This window comes from Monodon monoceros, unplaced genomic scaffold (assembly GCF_005190385.1).
Source record: "Monodon monoceros isolate NGI ecotype Baffin Bay Population unplaced genomic scaffold, NGI_Narwhal_1 Super_Scaffold_9, whole genome shotgun sequence".
In the NCBI taxonomy this organism is placed as follows: domain Eukaryota; kingdom Metazoa; phylum Chordata; class Mammalia; order Artiodactyla; family Monodontidae; genus Monodon; species Monodon monoceros.
Window position 1 is genome coordinate 26,587,668 of NW_021703786.1, and position 16,307 is coordinate 26,603,974.

The 16,307-nt window shown below is 52.1% G+C and overlaps 1 protein-coding gene across 9 annotated transcripts in view; it reads right to left on the reverse strand.

The window, feature by feature from the left end:
• ENDOV (endonuclease V) overlaps nucleotides 1–16,307 on the reverse strand; it is an 85,138-nt gene that overhangs the window by 37,842 nt on the left and 30,989 nt on the right. For 4 of the 9 annotated variants that reach the window (XM_029211611.1, XM_029211608.1, XM_029211603.1 and 1 more), the window contains one exon: nucleotides 10,646–14,792. In XM_029211611.1, coding sequence (XP_029067444.1) covers nucleotides 14,527–14,792 — 266 coding nt within the window. In that variant the 3' untranslated portion in view covers nucleotides 10,646–14,526. Of the gene's footprint in view, nucleotides 1–9,057; nucleotides 14,793–16,307 lie in introns of those variants that run through there. The other 5 variants (XM_029211607.1, XM_029211609.1, XR_003791914.1 and 2 more) reach the window with 5 other exon arrangements.

Genomic DNA, 16,307 nt, shown 5'->3' on the forward strand with positions numbered 1-16,307 from the left:
AGAGTAGCCCCCGCTTGCCGCAACTAGAGAACGCCTGCACACAGGAATGAAGACCAAACGCAGCCAAAAATAAACAAACAAAAAAAAGTATAAGATAGCTAGGAGTAAACTTACCTAAGGAGGTAAAAGACCTGTACTCAGAAAACTATAAGACACTGATGAAAGAAACTGAAAACAACACAACCAGATGGAAAGATATACCGTGTTCTTGGATTGGAAGGATCAATATTGTTAAAATGATCATACTACCTAAGGCAATCTACAGATTCAATGCAATCGCCATCAAGTTACCAATGGCATTTTTCACAGAACTAGAAAAAACAATTTTAAAATTTGTATGGTAACACAAAAGATCCTAAATAACCAAAACAATCTTGAGAAAGAAGAACAGAGATGGAGGAAATACACTCCCTGACTTCAGATTATACTACAAAGCTACAGTAATCAAAACAGAATGGTACTGGCACAAAAACAGCCATACAAATCAATGGAACAGGATAGAAAGCCCAGAAATAAACACTTATGGTCAATTAATCTATGACAAAGGAGACAGGAACATACAATGGAGAAAAGACAGTCTCTTCAATAAGTGGTGCTGGGAGAACTGGACAGCTACATGTAAAAGAATAAAATTAGAACATTCTCTAACACCATATACAAAAATAAACTCAAAATGTATTACAGACCTAAATGTAAGACCAGAAACCATAAAACTCCTAGAGGAAAACATAGGCAGAACATTCTTTGACCTAAATTGTAGCAATATTTTTTTGGATCTGTCTCCTAAGGCAAAGGCAATAAAGGCAAAAATAAACAAATGGGACCTAATTTAACTTAAAAGCTTTTGCACAGCAAAGGAAATCATCAACAAAATGAAAAGACAATCTACTGAAGGGGAGAAATTATTTGTAAATGGTATGACAAATAAGAGGTTAATATCCAAAGTATACAGACAGCTTATACAACTCAACATCAAAAACACAAACAACCTGAATGAAAAATGGGCAGAAGGGACTTCCCTAGTGGTCCAGTGGTTAAGACTCTGCACTTCCACTGCAGGGGGCATGGGTTTGATCTCTGGTCGGGGAACTAAGATCCCACATGCCGTGTGACGAAAAAAAAAAAAAAAAACAGGGCAGAAGACCCAAATAGACATTTTTCCAAAGAGCACATGCAGATGGCCAACAGACACATGACAAGATGTTCAACAGTGCTAATCATCAGGGAAATGCAAATCAAAACTGCAATGAGATATCATCTCACACCTGTCAGAATGGCTGTCATCAAAAAAGACACAAATAACAAATGTTGACGAGATGTGGAGAAAAGGGAACCCTCATACACTGTTGGTAGGAAAGTAAATTAGTGCAGCCACTGTGGAAAACAGTATGGAGGTCTCTCAAAAAACTAAAAATAGAACTACCATATGACCCAGCAATTCCACTCCTGGTATATATCCAAAAAACCCCAAAAACACTAATTTGAAAAGATATGTACACCCCAATGTTCATAGCAGCATTATATATAATTGCCAAGACAAGACACGGAAGTAACCTAAGTGTCTATCAACAGATGAATGGATAAAGTAGATGTGGCGTGTATATAAATGTATATGTATACTACTCAGCCATAAAAAAAGAATGAAATTTTGCCATTTGCAACAACATGGGTGGACCTGGAGGGCATTATGCCAAGTGAAGTGAGAAAGACAAATACTCTATGATATCACTTATATGTGGAATCTAAAAAATACAATAAACTAGTGAATATAACAAAAAAGAAGCAGACTCACAGATATAGAGAACAAACTAGGGACTTCCCTGGTGGTCCAGTGGCTAAGACTCCATGCTCCCAGTGGAGGGGGCCCGGGTTCAATCCCTGGTCAGGGAACTGGATCCCACATACTGCAACTAAAAGCCCGCATGCCGCAACTAAAGATCCCGCATGCCACAACTAAAAGATTCCACAACTAAAAGATTCCACATGCCGCAACTAAGACCTGGCGCAGCCAAATAAATAAATAAATAATTTTTTTAAAAAGAGAGAGAGAGGGCTTCCCTGTTGGCGCAGTGGTTGGGAGTCCGCCTGCCGATGCAGGGGACGCGGGTTCGTGCCCCAGTCCGGGAGGATCCCACATGCCGCGGAGCGGCTGGGCCCGTGAGCCATGGCGGCTGGGCCTGCGCGTCCGGAGCCTGTGCTCCGCAACGGGAGAGGCCACAGCGTTGAGACGCACGCGTACCGCAAAAAAAAAAAAAAAAAAAAAAGAGAGAGAGAGAGAGAACAAACTAGTGGTTACCTGTGGGTAGAGGGAAGGGGGAGGGGCAAACGTGGGGTAGGGGATTAAGAGGTACAAACTACTATGTACAAAATAAGCTACAAGGATATATTGTACAGCACAGGGAATATAGCCAATATTTGATAATAACTATAAATAGAGTATAACCTTTAAAAAATGTGAATCACTATATTGTACAACTGTAACTTATACAATATTGTACATCGACTATATTCCAGTTTAAAAAAAAGAGAAATAAAGAAAAACGTACATTCATGCATTCATTCACTTATCGAGGACCTGTTTCCTGAGCACCTACCATGAGCAAGTACTTGGGGCCAGGTGCCCGGTGGGTGGTCTGAGGGGCGGAAGAAGAAGGCTCAGCTCAGGCGCCTGGGCCAGCTTCAGGCTTAGAAACACCGAAGGCAAATGGTGCCGGAGGATGGGGGAGGGGGGAGGAGGGCGGGTGTGAGCTTGCATGCTTGTGTGCCTACAAGGCATTGCTAAGGAAGCCGTCTGTCTGCTGTTTGATTTCTGCGCTTCTCAATTCAGGCCAAGGTGGGGGGCCATCTGCTAAAGTGGACACAGAGAAAACATTTTCGCTATGTAGAAAATTGGTTTCTGAGGGGAGGCTGTGTGCTCAGCACAGAACCAGCCTGCAGAGGAGGTGCTAGAGGCAGCGGGCAGGGCTGGGTGCAGGGAGGGAGGGCTGGAGAGACGCCCCTGCTCCTGCCCCATCCTTGGGAGGCCTCAGGCCCGCCAGTGTCTCCAATGCCTCAAGCCCCTGCCTAAAACTTCCGCGTCTTTGCATGGGACTTGCATGGGAGGAGGGCTCCCCTCATTTTTGTGTGTGTGTGTGTGTGCGTGTGTGGTTTTTTTTTTTTTTTTGCGGTACGCGGGCCTCTCACTGTTGTGGCCTCTCCCGTTGCAAAGCACAGGCCCCGGACGCGCAGGCTCAGCGGCCATGGCTCACGGGCACAGCCGCTCCGCGGCATTTGGGGTCTTCCCGGACCGGGGCACGAACCCATGTACCCTGCATTGGCAGGCAGACTCTCAACCACTGCGCCACCAGGGAAGCCCTCCCTTCATTTTTAATACCTTCATTAAGATATAGTTCACATACCATAAAATTTAGTCATTTAAAGTGTACAGCTCAATGGCTTTTGGTATATTACATTACTAGTTTTAAAAAATTGTGGTAAGTATATATAACATAAAATGTACCACTTTAACCATTTTTAAGTGTACAATTCATTGGTATTGATTATATTCATAATGTTGTGCAAGTATCACCACTATTTCTAAAACTTTTCTTCACCCCAAACAGAAACTCTGTACCCATTAAACATTAACTCCCTACCCCCTTCCCCAACCCCTGGTAACCTCTAATCTACTTTCTGTCTCTCAAAATTTACCTATCCTAGGGACCTCATTTAAGTGAATCATACAGTATTTGTCCTTTTGTGTCAGGTTTCTTTCACTTAGCATAATGTTTTCAAGGTTCCTCCATGTTGTAGCTTGTGTCAGAATGCCATTCCTTTATGGCTGAATAATATTCCACTGTATGGATAGACCACATTTATTTATCCATTCACCTGTTGATGGACACTTGAGTTGTTTCCACCTTTTTGTGAATAGTGTTGCTAAGAATATGGGTGTGCAAGTATCTGTTTTAGTCCTTACTTTCAATCCTTTTGTGTATATACCTAGGAGTAGAATCATATGGTAATTCTATGTATAGGTGTTGAGGAACTGTCACACAGTTTTCTACAGTGGCTGCACCATTTTACATTCCTACCAACAGCGTACTAGGTTCCAACGTCTCCACCCATATTTGTTATTTCTGCTGTTGTTGTTACTTGATGGTAGCCACCCTAATGAGTGTGAGGTGCTATCTTACGTGGGTTTGATTTGCATTTCCCTAATGATTAGTGATATCATGTGATATCACACAATGTTAGTGATATACTGATTATTTAAAATAAATAAATTTATTTATTGGCTGTGTTGGGTCTTCGTTGCTGCGCGTGGGCTTTCTCTAGTTGCAGTGAGCGGGGGCTACTCTTCGTTGCGGTGCGCGGGCTTCTCATTGCGGTGGCTTCTCTTTGCTGTAGAGCACAGGCTCTAGGCACGTGGGCTGCAGTAGCTGTGGCACATGGGCTCAGTAGTTGTGGTTCGCGGGCTCTAGAGCACAGGCTCAGTAATTGTGGCACATGGGCTTAGCTGCTCCGCGGCATGTGGGATCTTCCTGGGCCAGGCCCCTGCATTGGCAGGTGGATTCTTAACCACTGTGCCACCAGGGAAGTCCCTGATATACTGATTTTCATGTGCTTATGGCTATTTGTGTATCTTCTTTTGCAAAATGTCCTTTTGAACCCTTTGGCCATTTTAAAATCGGGTGCTTGGTTTTTTGTTGTTGAGTTATAGAAGTTCTTTATATATTCTGGATATTAATCCCTTATTGGATATATAACTTGTGAATATTTTCTCCCATACCGTGGGTTGTCTTTTCACTCTCTCGATAGTACCCTTTGATACACAAAAGTTTTTTATTTTGATGAAGTCCAACTTAGCTATTTTTTGGTCAAAGCTGCCTCTGCACTGTTTTTTTGGTGTCATATCCAAGAAATAATTTGCTAGACTAAATCCTACTCATCTTTGATCCCCCGCCCAGTGTAAATTAGTCCTCCTTGCGATCCTGTCTCATTGCACCTGTGTTCCCTTGGCAGTGCCATCTGCACCCAGTTGGTCTGCACAGCTCCGAGTCTCCCCAACCCAGAACCCCAGCGGGCAGAAGTCATGTCTGTTTCCTTCCTCCTAGAAGCTCCTTCTGGATTGAACATTCTTGGCTCTGGGCTTTACTCTTCAGAATTCTGGTTCTCTAAGAATCACAGAATGTTAGCGCAGATGTAGAAAGAAGAAAAAAACCAGAAACGCTCTTTGAAATAAGAGCCAACTGCTTTCATGCACCAGGGGAGCTGGTGCATGTCACAGGCTGGCTTGACTCAGTTTAGGAAAATACACCAATGGCTTTTGTTAGTCTGGAAGGGGAACTCACCCTCTCCCCTGCCTGCAGGGGTCGAGGCAGGAAGGAAAATGTGAAGGGAGCTGCTTGCACAGCAGCAAAAGGGACTGTGGTTTTCACAGACATCCTGGGAGAGAAGAGGTGAGAATCTGCAGAACAGAGAACTGGGGAGAGAAAAGACGTGACGGGGTGGAGAAAGACCAAAGGGGGAAAGTCCAGTTGGCCAGAAATGCCTGTGTTGTCATCTGTAACGAGTTGCTCCGTCACCCCAAACACCGGTGAACGTCTGCTCCCAGAAGGGCCCATGTGAACGATGCTTTGCACAAACCAAGTTGGGTGGTGTCCAGTGTAGACCCCTCCTGCCATCGAGTGTGCAGCAGAAGCAGGGAACGTGAAGGCAGATGACCCAGAGAAACGTGGGGATCCTCATGGGACTCTGGGTTTTCCACTTTATATGGATGGGGGCTGTACTGGGGTAAGTAGTGTCCCCCCAGAATTCATATCCACCCAGAACCTGTGAATGTGACCTTATTTGGAAATAGGGTCTTTGCAGGTGTCATCAAGTTAAGATGCTATCTTACTGGATTAGAGGGGGCCCTAATTCAAAGACTGGGAAATCTGATCAAAGACACAGGGACACAGGGAGAAGGTCACGTGAAGACAGAGCAGAGACTGGATGATGTGTCTACTAGCCAAGGATGCCAAGGATCGCCAGCAGCCACCAGAAGAAGAGCCAGACTGGCTTCGGGCAGAGCCTCCGAGCTCCAGTTTCTCTGCCCTTTAGGGCTCAGGGTCACCAGACTGTTGGCCCCTTGGCATCTGGCAGTAGAAAGGGGAGGCTGAGAAGCCGTCTGGTCAAAACTGCCTCTGCACGTCACACACCCGCCACAGCCAGCTTGGGTCTCTTAAGTGCTGCAGCAGAGACAGCAGCGCAGAGTGGGGTCACCAACCCCGGAAAATGCCCGAGTGCTTTGGGAGGACAAGAGCTGCCCCTGAGAACCATCCCCTGCCCCTAGTAGTGTGACACCCTGGCGTGTGACCAGACTCTCCCTGTTGTGGATTTGGTGGCGGCCTGGGGAGAGGAGCAAGAGCTGAGGAGGGACCAGAGGATGGAGGACTCACTTAGCAGAAGGGAAGGCGATGGTGAGAGCCCAAAGCAAGATAAAGGGACAGAGAGTGAGGTGGGGCAGGGAAGGGTTCCTGGGCAGATGGACCGGGCAGAGGTCCTGAAGGGGCGGCAACATGGCAGGAAAGCACAGAGCTGGAGGCGGGCAGGGGTTGGGGGGCTGGTCAGGTCACACAGGGGCTTGAGAAGGAGAAAAACACCTGGCCTCGGTGTTGTGCTGACAATTGCATGGCTCAACAGTGTCACTGTCGGGACTTCCCTGGTGGTCCAGTGGTAAAGAATCAGCCTTACAATGCAGGGGATGCAGGTTCGATCCCTGGTCAGGGAACTAAATGTCACACGCTGCAGGGCAACTAAGCCCTCACATCACAACTACTGAGCCCGCGCGCCTAAAATAGAGAGCCTGCGCGCTGCAAACTACAGAGCCCACACACCCTGGAACCTGCGCGCCACAACTAGAGAAGAGAAAACCCGCATGCCACAACTAGAAAGAAGCCCACGCACAGCAACGAAGATCCCGCGTGCTGCAACTAACACCCGACGCAGCCAGAAATAAATTAAATAAATAAATAAATCTTTTAAAAAAACAAACAAACAACCAATGTCACTGTCATCAGACACAGCCACTCTGTGACTGAGATGGATGCAGACAGAGACAAGAGGCCTCTGCAGTCATATCTGAACACAGAACGTGGACACTGTCCAGACCTAAAAATGGGCCCTGGTCCCCTTTCGTTGCGGACTGGCGTGGGTTTACCAATTTCAGCCTAAGCTTTGCTCTGTTCTCCTGCCTTCTAGACACAAATTATTAAGATACCTGATTGTGGCATCAACCCTGCTTCCCGACAGCCTCCACCCCAGCCCCAGTTTCCCCAGCACAAGCCCGTCTCCAGAGTCCTTCCTAACACCTCCTACGGACAACCCCCCCCAGCTCCCCACGGTGTGCTGTTACCCTCACTCCATTTCACTGCAGTTGTGTTCCTGGGGGTCCTTGGATGGAAGGTAACTGATACTTTATACACCATGGAAAGAACTGTGGGTTTTACTCTGAATCATATGGGAAGCCACTGGATGGTTTTAAGCAGAGAAGCGTGCCGCAATTTTCGAAAGAAATGTTCTGGAAGACCCATCAGGAGGCTCTGTCTGGAGCGCATCTGGAGCAGCGTTCCCTGTGGCTACTCAGTGGGGGAGGTCGCTCCTTCTGCCTCCAGTGCAGGAAGGAGGGAGGATGAGAGCACACGGATGGCCTTTGTGTCCCAGAACCACTTTCTAAGGGGCTTCTGAGATAAGAATTCAGCTGCGGCGAGCTACACAGGGCTGTTTGCATCAGCTCTAGGCAGCCAGGGAGACAAGCATCCTAGTGGACAGTGCAGAGGCGCCTACCCACCCCCTTTCTGAGCAGAGGGGCCACCACATTCAAGACACCCTTTAAGACAGAGTTTGTGGAGGGAATTCCCCGGCGGTCCATCGGTTAAGACTCCACGCTTTCACTGTCAAGGGCCTGGGTCTATCCCTGGTCAGGGAACTAAAGAGCAGCCAAAGGAAAAAAAAAAAAAAGAGTTTGTGGAAAAGACAAAATCAATCCACACCTGCAGGTACCAAGGAGCCAAAGACATAAAGTTCTACACAGATGTCTGATGTTTCGGTCTGGATGGATGGTGACGTCATTCCCATAACCCTGTGTGTGCTCAGCCAGGAGGGCTAAGGGGTCAGACTTGTGAATAACTGGCCCCCAGGTTAGGAAGGGAGCTCAGATGAGGAGGTGTATCTGCCTCCCCTGCCCCAGTGCATATACACATTGCTTCCAACTTGTGCCCGGGAGGGTGGGCTAGCTGGGGGGCTTCTTCCAAGGTGTCAGGCTACAATGTGTCCCCTTGTCGGGTGAAACCGTGTGTTGTGTGCGTGTGTGTGTGGTCCTCCTTTGGTTATTGGTCCAACAGCATGCCCAGTGGTCCCCAGGGAGGGCAGAGGCAAAGTGTTTGTATTGGGCCCCTTGCTGCCTCCCCATCTGACCTGGCTGCTTCTCCTATTTCTCCCAGGACCCTCTCACGCCTGGAAGGTGGAGCCCTCTGTTAGGCCTGCTTGCTTGAATTTCCCTCCCTCACCTGGATTGGTGGGTTCTTCAAGCCTCATCTTGACCCTGTCTCCCACCGCAGCGCCCCTAACCTAGAAGAAGGTGGAGAAAACTTGAGACTGTAGAAACAAACATGGAGTATGGAGAGCTTGCTGTCACCCCCAGGACAACCTCTGCATTTGGAAGGTGGGGCTCTGGGAACTAGAAGCTACACTGGTTATCAGCTGCATCAGTGCACATGTGTGTGCCCTTGAGTGTTGTGTGTGTGTTAGGGGAGAAACTGAGATACTGGGGAGGGAAAAGCCTTCAATCAAATCAGGAGCCTCCATTCCCATTCACACATAAGGGTCTATGAGGCACTGCAGCACATGCATAAATTTTATCTGAAAAAAAAATGTGTATGCAATATATTGAGAAAAAAAGACTAGAAGAAAATATTCTGAAGTGTCAACAGTGGTTTATCTTGCGATGGGATCTAGGATTTTTATACTTTCGTGTTTTACACCAAACGTGTTGCTTATGTAATTTAAATTTTATTTATTTATATTTAAACCAAATTCTCCAGCCAACTGTGCTCTTCCCCAGTTGCAGTAACTTTCCTTTGAGTTTGCTTTCTGGGTGAACCTAAAACAACGACTCCCTCTCAAGTTCACACTACTTCATACTCGTGCTTTCATTCCTCCTTCCTTAGCCTTAGACAATCGATGCGTTGGACCGGGGTCCCCGTCCTCAGAGAGTCTGCAGCCTAGGGGCATTCTCTCCCTACGACCCGTTCCTCCGCGAGGAATCGGGGTCGCAAGGGGCGGCGAGCATGTTCCGGGGTGGGTGGTGTCCGAGGGAGGCGGGGTAGCCCTCCGGGAGGCGTGGGTGTCGGCCTTGGCTCCTCAACTTCCGGGACAGTGGGTGTAAAATGTTCGGACAACGTTAAAAGGGTCGACTGGGCTTTCTGCGGTCTCCTGCTCCCGAACCCTCCTGAGAGGGCACCCTGGGGAGGAGGACGCCCGTGACCCCTAGAGCGGGAACGGCGGGACCCAGACCACACGTAGACCTGGGTTCCGAGGCCCGGAGGCCACACTCTGGGACAGAACCTCGGGACCCAGACGCCGGGCGGGGTTGCCACGACAACGCTCTCAGGCGCGCGACGATTGGCGGAGCGCAGAGGCGGGGCCCGGGAGGTGCTCCCGCGAGAGCTCGGCCTCTCGGCTTCCGGTCAGCGCGGGACAAGGGAGCGTGCGGCAGGGCTACCGGCCTAGGCTGCCACCTGGATTCTACTCCCGCGTACCGTGTGGTAGCCGACCCTGCTGGCTGTGCCACCGAAATGTGCCCAGGACAGGAACCTTCTCCCTCCTCCGCTGCGACCACCCTGGTCTGGGCCACCTTTAGTCGCCTAGAATACTGTCCAACCTCTCGCCGGGTCTCCCAGCTGCGCCTTTCAGTCCGTGTCATCTTGTGGTGCCCTGCTTCTCTCAAGAGAGTCAAGGCCCTGCCCCGTTTGCCAGCCCCTCCCTGCTCCCCCACTTCAGCTTCGCTGACTGCTTGACTCTCGACTGACCTTGCTCCATACCCCGCCCCTTCCCCCACCCCACCTTTGGACTTGCTGGTCCTCCTGCCTGGGACACGCCTCCCCAAGACATTAGCAGGATGCTCGCCTCTTTAGTGAGGTGACCCACCTGCTTAAAGTTACACCCCACAGTCCCCATACTCCCTGCCCTGATTTTTCTCCGTAGGTCTTGTCACCATCTAACAGAGTTAATAATGTACTATATGTTGTCTGAAAGCTCCATGGCCAAGAGTTCGTCTTGTTAGACCAGAGCAGGTACTCAGTGTTGTAGACTGAGCAGGTGGAAGAGGGGTCTTCTTTTCCTTCCCAAGAAGGGTGGTGAATCCCTTGGGTCACCCTCTCTGGAAGGAGAACCGGCCAGGACTGGCTGACTGCCCACATGCCAAGTGCCTTACTTTCAACATCTCACTCCCGGAGTAGCCTCCCATTCCTGCGGGAGGCCCAAGGCGTCTCAGGGAGCCCTATCCTCCAAACACCATCATCCTCGGCTCAGAATCCTCTGGGCTCCAGATGTCGCTGGCTGGTGCCAGCAGCCCCTCCCACGTGCCTGGCACTCTGCTGGGTGCTGAACTGGGTGAGAGAGTCTGCTGCTGCCCTCAAGGCTCTCAGTCTAGTGGGAGGGAAAGAGGAGAGTGATTACCACCACGCGTAGGGCAGTGCTGAGGCCGGGCGTGTGAGGCACAGCGTAAGGAGGGTGGGCTCAGCGTCCAGAGTGGGGCCTCTGGAGTTCCTCCTGGTGGTCCCCGGAGGCCTTTCTGGCGTGAAGTGTGCACTGTGGACGACAATCACTGGTTGTCTACTCTGTGCTGATGCGATTCCTGGGATCCAGCTCTTTGTGGCTGAGAAGGCTGTGCTCTTCCCAGGGCCCAATGCTGCTTCTCAAGCGGGAAGCCAGACAAGCATCCAGGGCTGCCCAGAATTGCATCCAAGTGTCCAGACAACTGGCTTCCCTGTGGGTGTGGGCACTGGGAGAGGAGCTCTTTGCATGGTGTGTGGCTGGGTGAGCCAGGGCAGCCATATGCCGCCAGCCTTGTGGGGAGCAGGGCACAGGCCACCCGGCCACTGGGCACAGGCCACCGGTCAGATGCTCCTGGGCCGGTCTGTGGCTCAAAGGCGTTTCCTTCAGGAGAGGAGCCACCTGGCTCCTCTCCACCTGCCCTCCTGCTCCTGCCTCCCTCTCAGCTCCAAAGTCTAGGGTTCCAGGGCTGTGTCAGCACGGGGCCATGCTGCACTGTCCTTCTGGCCTGGAACGGACATCTGGTCTGCCTCAGCCCCCGCAGCCATGGCATCTGTGGCCCCATGGAACGCAGTGGCAAGGAGGAGAGCCGGAACCAGGGGAAGGCCATACTCTACTGTGATCGCCAACTGGCCGAGCATTCCTGGCATGACCCACCTGGCATTGCCCTTTCCACTGAGGCTTACTGAGGGCAACCCCTGAGGGCTCTCCTTGTCAGGGATCCTTCTGCCAGGCGGTGTCCGCTCAGGCTGACGGAGGGAGGGAGGGACACTGGTTACAAGTGATGATGCCAGGCCAGTGGGATCTTGAACCCGCAAATGGTAGGAGAGGAGGGCAGCCCCTGCCCCTTGCCCATGATGTGTCCTCCAGCTGGCAGAGGCATCCAGCCTGCTCTGCAGGAGTTGGGTCTACAGCCTGAGAGAGGGCTTCATTTTACAGATGGGAAAACTGAGGCTCTCAGAGGGGAAGGAAGCAAATGTGTGCTCAGTGGGCTTTATCTTGTTTGCAGGGCTGAGGTCGGCGTCATTAGCTCCGTTTTACAGAGGGGGAACTGGGGATTGGAGAAATGAAGTGCTGTTTGCCAGTTGTCCTGGTAAGCCCCTTATCTGGCCCGGGATGGCACGGATCTGAGAAGGATCCGGGGCAGTGCCAACGCTTGCTTGTTTTGCCACGAGATGGAAAAGTGAGCCCAAAGATGCAAGGCTGAGGGAAGGGAGACCCAGGATCAAGGTGACCCTCCTGCAGGAAGCAAGAAGTCCTGAGGCCCAGCTGGGCTGGGAAGTTCGGAATGAGGACGCCAAGTGCAGCAATGTGGGTCCTCACTGTGGTGGGTGCCCTGCCCCTCCCTGGTGGATGGAGTTGCACTTGGTCACTAGATCCTGAAGAAATGAGAAAATGGCATCTTTGGCTTCTACCTGGGGTTCAGATGAAACCATCAGGGTGACCCCTGCCCTCCTCTGCAGGCTCTCCCCTGCCGAGCCTTCCCCCACAGGCCCTTCCCTTCCTTTACATCAACCATGGGAACCTGTGCCCGAGAGACATGGCACCCCAGGCCTGATGCCATTCCAGACGCAGAGGGGAGCCCCCACCTTCACCACCGTATCATCCATCGTTGTCAACAGTGACATGACTCGGTCACACCCCTTCAAGGGCCGGGCGAGTCCAGTTGGGGGCAAAAGGAGCAGCCTGTGCCAGGTGACTGTGACAGAACAGACGGCCGAGGGGCACAAGACGGGTACAGACGTCCCCAGGTCCCTCCACAGGGGCCAGGGAGAAAGGGGCTGGTTCCAAGATGGGAGGGGGAACCCCAGGCCTGGTCACCCCAGCAAGCTGCCCTGGAAGGGTCTGTCTGAAAGCCGGGTGCACACCGGGTGGTGGGACAGGCTGCCCTGGGGGCCAGGCTGAGCAACGGGATAGTGTCCATGGCCTTTGAGCCCAAGGCTGAGGGAGCGCGACCCAGCTCGCGGAAGCAGCTTTTTAGTAAGTGTCTTGAGCTTTCTTAGAAGCAGGCTGAGTTTAAATTCTAAATAAACAAACGAGAACTCTGCAGCAAGGCAAGGCGTGGGCTGGTGGGAAGACGGGAGAGACTGGAGGCAGAGACCTCACTTAGGAGCTAATATTCCCCCCTGAACTTGAACCCTCCTGTTCTCTCTCCCCACCCTGCCTCTGCCTCAGGGGCTCGTGGGCCTTCTGCTGAAGGCATCACCTGGGGTCTCAGGCTTCAGGGGCTGACCCTGGCTGGTCTGCAGGAAGAGGCTCAGCGCAGACCCCCACGGTGGGGGAGTCGGGAGGCCCACCTGGCTTACACCACCCAAGGCGTTCAAGCCCGAGTCTCCCTCGGACGAAAACAGGCCCCGGTGGACACTCATCCGTGTGGGAGGTGTCTTACCAAATGTTTGAAGGGGAAAAAAATCCCATTTTCTTAGCTTTTTTTTTTCCTTTCTATTTTTTGATTATTTTTCTAGATGACTTCATTTCCAAGAAGGGTGTAGGGGAGAGAAGGAGGACAGAGGGAGGGAGGACAGGGGCCCTGAGGAGGGATGGAGGGGGGAGAGTGGGTGCCAGGCCCAGGGAAAAGATGTGGGGAAAGTGGGGGCCACCTTGTCCTGACCGGGTGCTTCCAGCCCAGGCTGTGTCCTCCTCCTGACCCCCACGGACCTCTTGGCCAGCTCCACTCCCACAAGTCCTTGGGGCAGAGTTCAGCTCTCATCCAGCCAGGATTAGCAGAAGAAGGGCTTCTAGGAGCTTCTCTCTGGGGCATGACCTCCCTGCCCCACGGACAGAGGTCTCCTTAACCCTTATACCGCTCAGAACCAGCAGGACACACTCTGGCTAGCTTAATGGCAAAGAAAGTCTCTGCTCAGTGGCCACACGCCCAGGAGCAAGGCCCCAACCACAAGGCCTCCACCACTGGGCACAGACCCAGCAGCCCACGCGTGATAGGGCACTGCTGCCCATAAGCCAGGACCTTCCACCCCCACCGTTGCTAGAAAAGAGATGCGGGGGGATCTGCTTTCTGGTGTCGGCTGCTTCTGAGTCAGTCTGTTCGGGTGAACCTTGGTTGGTGGAGCCCAGGTCACATTCCCCCACTCTTACTGCCAGGGACTCAGAGAACACCAGCAAGGTGGCAGCCACCCCAGAACCCCTTTTAGTTCACAGAGCCCAAACTCCCAGCAGCTGCTGGGCTCTGAGGGAGAAACCATCCCAGGCCTCTCTCCCAGCCTCCAGTGCTGCTGGCCATCTTTGGTGTTCCTTGGCTGGTGGGCGCACCACTCCAGTCTCTGCCTCCAACTTCACACGGTTGTCTCTTGGGTCTAAGTCTCAAATCTCCCTCTGCTTTTCTCTTCTGACACCTGACACTGGATTTAGGACCCACCCTAATCCAGGATGATCTCATCTCAAGATCCTGAACTTGGTTTTATCTGCAAAGACTCTATTCTAAGTATGGTCACGTTCTGAGGTTCTAGGATTCCATCTTTGGGCCCCCAGCCATTCAACCACTCCAAGAGGCATAAGAAATGGGCACTGAGAAGGTGGCAAGGGAGAAGAGGAAGAGGTGAGGTGGAAAGGGACATTCGGGCAGGAGAAACCAGCTGCCCGAGCCCAGCATCCATGGGGCTGTCGAATCTCCTTTTGCTACTCAAACCCCAAGTCAGCTTGTGGCTGCCCAGACAGAGCTTCCCACCACCTCCCGTATCCCCATCATTGTCTTTTCCCCAAGGCCAGGCATCATGAACACCCCATCTCCTTGAGGGCTCCCAGGCCCCCCTGCGCCTCAGACCCCCAAGATCTCCAAGTCCAGGAGGCAGGAGAAGCTGCCCTGCCCCTCCTGCCCAAGGGGAAGGGTGGGTCCCACAATCCCTTCATCTTTTGACTTCCTACCTCCCAAAGTGCTTCCTTTCCTCTTCCCCAAATTCTCTGTTGGAGTTTGGGCCATTTCTTCTGATGGGGCTCATTCCCATCCTTGGCAGAAAATGCTCTCAGAGATGGAGAACCTTCAAGATGCAAGATGCATGGGTCAGAACCAGAATATAAAAACATCTGTGTGCACTCTGCAGTTTACACTGCCCTTTATCCTACACTGTCTCCTCGGATCCTCACTACTGCCTGTGAAGGAAATACTAATCCCATTTTACAGAAGAGGAGACTGAGGCTCTGAGAGGTTTAATGACTTGCCTGAGTTTACACAAACCTGAGACTCAAACCCGAAACGTCTAACTCCAGCTTTTAATGCTCTTCCCACCAACTCCACCACACTGGGCTCAACCCCATGAAGAATCCTGTCCATGTCACAGCTTCAATCTTCCTAGGAAAAGGGAATTCACCACCTAACAAAACAGCGAATTCCACTGACAGTCCCAAGTATCAGGGAGTCTTCCTTCATTGAGGGAAAGCCCTTCCTTCTTCGTGTAACTCACTCCCCCAACCCCCGCCTTGGCAATGGGCAATGCCCCTGCCCCAGTCTTCTCCAGGACACATCTCTCCATTTCTTACCCCTTTCTTGAAAAGTGGGGCTCTGGCCATCCCCTCCGGGTCACCCTCCCTAGAAGGGTTTCTGGCCTCTTGATGCCCAACTTACAACGTCAAGGACACAGGTCCTTGAGGCAGCTGTGAAGGGTGACTTTGGACAGGTGTCCCCTGGCACTGTGCCCGGGTCAGGCGGAACTAAGGTGAGGACTGTGCCCGCTCTGGAGGTGACAGTCTCTCTTCCCATGACCAGAGTCTGGGGGTGAGGCCCGGCCATCTGGCCACCTCAAGCTGGGGCCACCACGGACAGTCCCGGGCAGAGGTAGTCACTGTGCCACAGCACAGTGGCAATGTCACACGTTGGAAAAGAAGAAGAAAGGCAAGCACCAGCAAGCAGAGTGGCTGAGGAACAGCTGAGCTGAGTCACTGCAGCCAGGCGGGTGGAGGCGGCTGCAGGGGTGGGGTGGGGGCCTCCCAGGGACGGAGGAAGGAGGAGGGGACACCAGGCACCTGGCACCCTCCCCTGGGTTTCTGGAGCTGTGGAGGGTCAAGGCACCTAGCAGCAGGGTGCCCAGGGGGTCGAGCTGACCATCAGGGCTGTGCAGCCAGCTGGCCTCGGGCTGCATTCCCAGCTCAGCCACCAACTGGCCCACAGGCCTCCGCCAGCCACGTAATCTTTCGAAGCCTCAGTCTCCACCTCTGTCTAGTGCGGTAATGGCTGCCTCCCCCGCTACTGGGCCGATTACTGAAGGCCACGGTGCCAAGTGCTCAGGGTGGCATCTGGCACACGAGGGGGGCGCTGAGCCAGGCCCCAGTGGCTCTGCTCACCATCATTATGAATGAGGAGCCTTTAGGTTTTCCCAGAGCAGGATTCTGGGGTTTGCCCAGTGGGCCTCCCCCACCCCTGCCCCAGGCCTTCCTGCTGCCCCATTCGCTCTCACAACACTCCTGGGAACTGGGGGTTTTTAGCCCCATTTTACAGGTGAGAAAACAGGCTTAGAAAAGTTTGAAGAAACTGTCTCCAAGTCTTATGGCTCAGGGGT